Source organism: Populus euphratica, unplaced genomic scaffold (genome assembly GCF_000495115.2).
Source record: "Populus euphratica unplaced genomic scaffold, PopEup_1.0 scaffold1235.1, whole genome shotgun sequence".
NCBI lineage: Eukaryota > Viridiplantae > Streptophyta > Magnoliopsida > Malpighiales > Salicaceae > Populus > Populus euphratica.
In genome coordinates, this window is record NW_011501093.1 from 12,751 (window position 1) to 18,281 (window position 5,531).

The window sequence follows — 5,531 nt, forward strand, 5'->3', positions numbered from 1 at the left end:
AAAGAGTGTAAATTTTGTTTTGCATTTCTCTGGTCCACAAAACATAGTTAAAGAACAAAACCCATCTTTTTCTTGAATTCAATTACATAGAAAGATTCAAAAACTTTAACAATATTTCCTTTTCTTCCCACAATTTTCTCAGTAACCAAACAAAGAAAATTCATACTAGAAGCAAAAAAAAAAAAAACCATAGAAAAAAACTTGGTAACCAATAAACGAAATGGCAAAGGTTATAAAGGAAAAGACCAACCTCCCAATTATCAGAGAAAGAGGGCTTCCAGTGTTCCTGCAGTTTTACATGAAAGAGAGTCAGTGAATGAGTGAGAGAGAGATGTGGCAGTTACTCGGAATTAATAATCAAAGAAATGGATAATACAAAGAAAAGAACCTTAGAGAAGGAAGCATCAAAGAAGCACATAGCTTGTGAGTAAAATCAACATTCACATCAATCTTGGCTGTAACATATAAAAATCCACAATCAACAACGACAAAATAAAATTCCCAGAAAAAGAAAAAAAAAATCAAGAACCGAATTTCAATACTGACCTTTGCCAGCATGGATGCTCTTTTGAGCTCCCATGGGTATTATTATTATCTACTAGCGCATCAAAACGTTAACAACGGTGATGGTGAGCAATGCTGCCTGCAAAAGGTAAAGAAAGGAATATAACGCAAAGGAGAGGAGAGTGTGAGAGAAGACAAAGATTTTTGCATGAACCAAACTGTTAGAGACAAAGAATGTTTAAGTCCCAAGATTGCCATCTGATTTTGCTCGCTTTGGGCTTCCACTTTTCCACGTGCTCCTCGTCAATGACAGTATGGAATCTTTCCCTGTGATTTAATCATAACTTAACCCTGTTTTATGAAGCTAATTAATTAATCTCTGTAGTCTTATGGGTATTTAAACTGTTTTTCCGTTAAAAAATGATTTTTTATCTTCATGTTAATATTTTTAAATTGTTTTAATATATAAATATTAAAAAAAATTATATATTATATATATTATTTTAATATATTTTTAAATAAATAATATTTATCACATTTCAAAACATGCCTTTAAAAAATTTTAAATAAATTTTAAAACAATATTTAGTATGTTCACTTTAGTTTTTTTTATTATTATTCTAAATATGCCTTGAATTTTTTCCATCGTAACTTATTTTTTACCATCAATTTGTTTCATGTGTTTTCAAAAAAAAATTTCTTAAAAATATATATATTTTTTCAATAAAGCTCAATCAATTTTTTATTTTTATTTTTCATTTGTTTTGTCTTGTGTGATAAGATAGGTAAATAAAAATAAAAATAATAAAGAAAAAAATAAAAAATTTAGGGAATGAAATAAGAAGCAAGAAAGAAAAGGGAACTAAATGAATAGGGACTAAAAAATATAATAAAAAGATTGTGCAAAAGAGAAAAATAAAAATAAATAAAAGAACCAAACAAAATTGAAAATTCATAGGGAGGAGATCTTACACATTAGTAAAATAAAATTTAATTAATTAGGAAGCAATAAAAAAATTTCTAACGTACTTTTTTTTCAATTTAGTTTTACATAAAGGATTCTAGATAATATATATATATATATATATAAGGATGAAAGTGGAAAACTCTTGCATGGAAAAAACTTATCCAAAAAAAAAACCCTAATAGATAAAGAAAATAAAGGAAGTATCACGAAGGAGACAAAACCCTAGTCACCTCTTGCATGGAGAAAACTTATCCAAAAAAAAAAACCCTAATAGATAAAGAAAATAAAAGAAGTATCACGAAGGAGACAAAACCCTAGTCACCAAAATCTTCAAGTTGTCAATCTCTATCTTTGCTCAAACAACAAACACACTCACAACAACATTATATATTATCTCTAGTTAAATCCTCACTAAATCATCACTAAAACTCATTAAAATATATTGACTTGGCAATCTCTCTTCATTTATAAAATTCTGCAACATAGTGTTAAAAAAGATAAAAACAATAATAGAAACTTATTTGTCAAAGGAGATGGGCTACATCACCTCTATAGTGTGGAAGGAGAAAAAGTGAAGTAATTAACCCACAAGTCCAGACGCCTCCTTAACTTGTTCAAGTGTGCAACAATGCTCTACAGTCCAACTTGTTTGTTTAAGCATGTAGCCTATGTGTCGTTATTATTTTTCTCTATTTTAACAGCTTCAATATAGTTTAAACCAACTTCAATGACTTATAAAGGTCAATTTTAAACCTTAATATGTAATTTACTAGTTTTGAGAATAATTTGTAACATATTTATTAATTTTTTATTCACAAATATGTATTTGTTTCTATGCCATTAATTTTAATGTGGTATATGATGTTAGCATTAGGTTATACTTGTTTGAATTAATTAGGTTGCATTGAATTATTTGTAATGTGCATTCCATTTTTCTTTTACATATGGATGTTAATGGGATTTTTATGAAACTTTGCTTTTTTATAGGTTTTCTTCATATAATGTCTATCTATCTTTATGAACTTGAGAATGGTATAATCCTTAAATAAGTTTTGCCTTTAAAAATTAAATTTTAACAAGTATGATTTTGATTTAGCTAAAATGATTTTGATTTTGCTAAAAGATGTATCAATAAAATTGTTTTTATTAAAAAATCAACTTCTAGATGGTATAATTCTTGAAAAGGGTTGTTCCATGAGAAATTAAGTTTTGTCGTCTAAAAAACATAATCTTATTTTCTCAAAAAAAAATGTAAATAAAAATTATATTTTTTCAAAAAATTAACGTGTGAGTGGTATGATCTTTAAAAAGGGTTCCCAACAAGATGTGATGCGAACATCTCTCAAGATACGTTAGAAGTCAAATTTAAAGGGTTTGCAACTTAACCAACAAGAACGTGCTTTGAAAAACCAAAGTTACATGTCATGATCACCTTAACCTCATGCCTGTAAAGAGACATAAACGAGTAGTATAAAGACACAACAATATTGATCAATCATTTGAAGAGTTTGCAAATTCAATTAAGAACTTAGTATGAGAATCACTTAACCACATAAAAGATAATAAGAATGCCTTTTTTTTTTGTTAAAAATAGTCTAACTTTAAAAGTCTTTACAAAAAAGTATTTATACTATAAAGAATTTCAAGTGTAATAGGATATCTCTAATGGATATGGATAAATCTAGTAAAAAATAAAAATAACAACAACAACAATACAATGAACCCAAATTTAAATAAAAGCCTTAATATGTCTAAAAAACATAATAAGAGCTAAAAGATAAATAAAACAATAGCCTAACTAATTTAAATAAGACTAAAGTTATTTTGTTAATCTGTTGGCAAAATCTTTCTAATTCAACTTGAATCGCATAAAAATGAAAAGATATGATTGTTTTTTTTCCAAATTTAAATGAAGGCCCTAATGCATTTTTTTCTCGTTTTAATGAATTAGAAAGTGTTCTATATGAAAATGGAAAGATATGGATTTTTTTTTTCAATTCAACTTAAATTACATTAAAAATTGTTTTGTAACTCTAGTTATGACTAAAATATTAAAAAGATCAAAATTAACAAATTTAAAACTTTTTATTACATTTTTTTTGTAATATTTGAATGCCTATTAACAAACTCTTTTTGAATATAAATTAAATTAATCAAGGCTCGTTCTTTATTATTTAGTATCATTTTTAAGTTCTTTATTATTTAGTATTATTTTTAAGTCCATCTTAACTCATGTGTTTTGAAGAGGTTCATTGAATGTCTCTTTAAACCTTTTAACTTTAAGTCTTGTCACTAGAACAATTGAAATTTTTAATAAATCTCTTGGTATTGCTTGGATCACATTAAATTGAAATTTCATGGTTTAAAACAAAATATATAAGATTTTATCAAAGCATTGACCTAAAGATGGTAAAATCCCTGTAAGGATTTTGTGCTCGTAAAGTCAGGACATCACTTTTTTTTTTTAAGATACAACACAATTTTTGTAATAGAAGGAAATGGATTGAAGCTTAATTTATTATTTACTATTTTTTTAAATCACATACATCCTAAAGTGAGGAATAAATCTATTTCTAGCTCTGGATCCCAAATCATTGTTTTGGGTTTTAGAAACCATTTGCCATCAATAAGTAAACACACATTATATTAGTTTATGCAAAACTTTATCATATAAGTACAAGATACATTTAATTATTAAAAACAAATATAAAGTAGCTTACTTTAGTTGTGATATTTTGGAGTGATTTTTTATTTTTTTAGCATAACCAACACTTTATCCAAATAATTTTAAATATCATTTAAAGTTTCTAGTTACCATAAAATTAGATAATGAATCATTTTCTTATTTTTCACCTCTTTTATATATATTAGCTCATCAAGATATTCCCCGTAATACCATCTAATCAAACTTTTTTTTATTCTTTAAAAAAGAAAACAAGATAGATTGAAAAAGATAAGAATTAAATATATGTTTTTGATACTACAAGGATCAATTAATGAGTTTTATTAAATTATAGAGATGTATCAACTCCTTCCCTTGTAACCTCATATTTATTTTTATTTTTACTTGTTAAATATTTGAGCTTCTTTAATCTAAGCCTATTATGTTTGTGTCATGTAATTTTTTGTGATGTATCGAATGTTGGCTGCTAGGAGACGGGAATATTGGGTTGTGGCTAAATTATTTTCAAATATAACATTTTTTATTGTAATAATGTACAATATTTATAATTCTTTCCAATTTTCATTCTCAACTTTTTTTTTTATTTTCAATTATAATATTTTTATGACCAATTGGTTAGAAAAAGATAAAATTCAATAAAAAATGATTAAAGTGTAAAACAAATTAACTTAATTTTTAGCAGCCTGTATGGTGGTCTAACTCTAGACAAGCAAATGATGTATACTCTATTTTTTTTTTTAAAAAAAAAAGAATTAGGTGGATTCTACCCAGGTTATTAAAAATAAAAGATTTAGGAGTACTGTGCTTAAACTTTTTCTTGGTCTTTTTCTATTACTTTAGATGTAATTTTTAAAAAAATAATAAATTAAAAATACACCATGTATATTATTTTATTAAATTCTTAAACAAATTAAGAATATATTTAGATATTATTTTATTAAATACCATTTAATTTTTAATATGTTTTTGAATAAGATTATAGGAATCTATTTTCAATAGTGGTAAACATTTTTTTGTGCAACCCATCACAATTGAAATTAAAAAAAAAAATAGTTGTTTTGTTATAAAATTTTTGTTATCATACAATTTAACAAAAAAATAGTTTTAAAAAATCATTAAACTTAGCTAAATCCATGATCTAGGTTATTGGTTTAAGAGGTCAACCAGCTGGGGTTGACTTGGGCCGAATTGAGATATTGTGTCTTAATATTTTTTTTTAAAAAAAGATGGCATCTTGAATTTTTATTTTTATTTTTTGTCAAATTGAGTTTTGCTTGGTCATTTGGCTCATCTTTGAACCCATTAAGTTGACCAGGTTACATCAGATTAATCTTTACATGATCTAATTTGAAACCCAGACCATACAAGTAGCCGAGT

At 25.6% G+C, this 5,531-nt stretch overlaps 1 protein-coding gene across 2 annotated transcripts in view; it reads right to left on the bottom strand.

Moving 5' to 3' along the window:
* Positions 1-818, bottom strand: part of LOC105117230 (outer envelope protein 80, chloroplastic-like) — a 5,898-nt gene extending 5,080 nt beyond the window's left edge. Inside the window, exons 1-3 of one of the 2 annotated variants that reach the window (XM_011014815.1) lie at positions 547-814; positions 389-455; positions 251-286 (exon numbers count right to left, since the gene is read on the bottom strand). In XM_011014815.1, the coding sequence (XP_011013117.1) occupies positions 251-286; positions 389-455; positions 547-580 (137 nt within the window). In that variant the 5' untranslated portion in view covers positions 581-814. Of the gene's footprint in view, positions 1-250; positions 287-388; positions 456-546 lie in introns of both variants that reach the window. The other variant, XM_011014813.1, reaches the window with a different exon arrangement.
* Between the last annotated feature and the right edge of the window lie 4,713 nt (positions 819-5,531).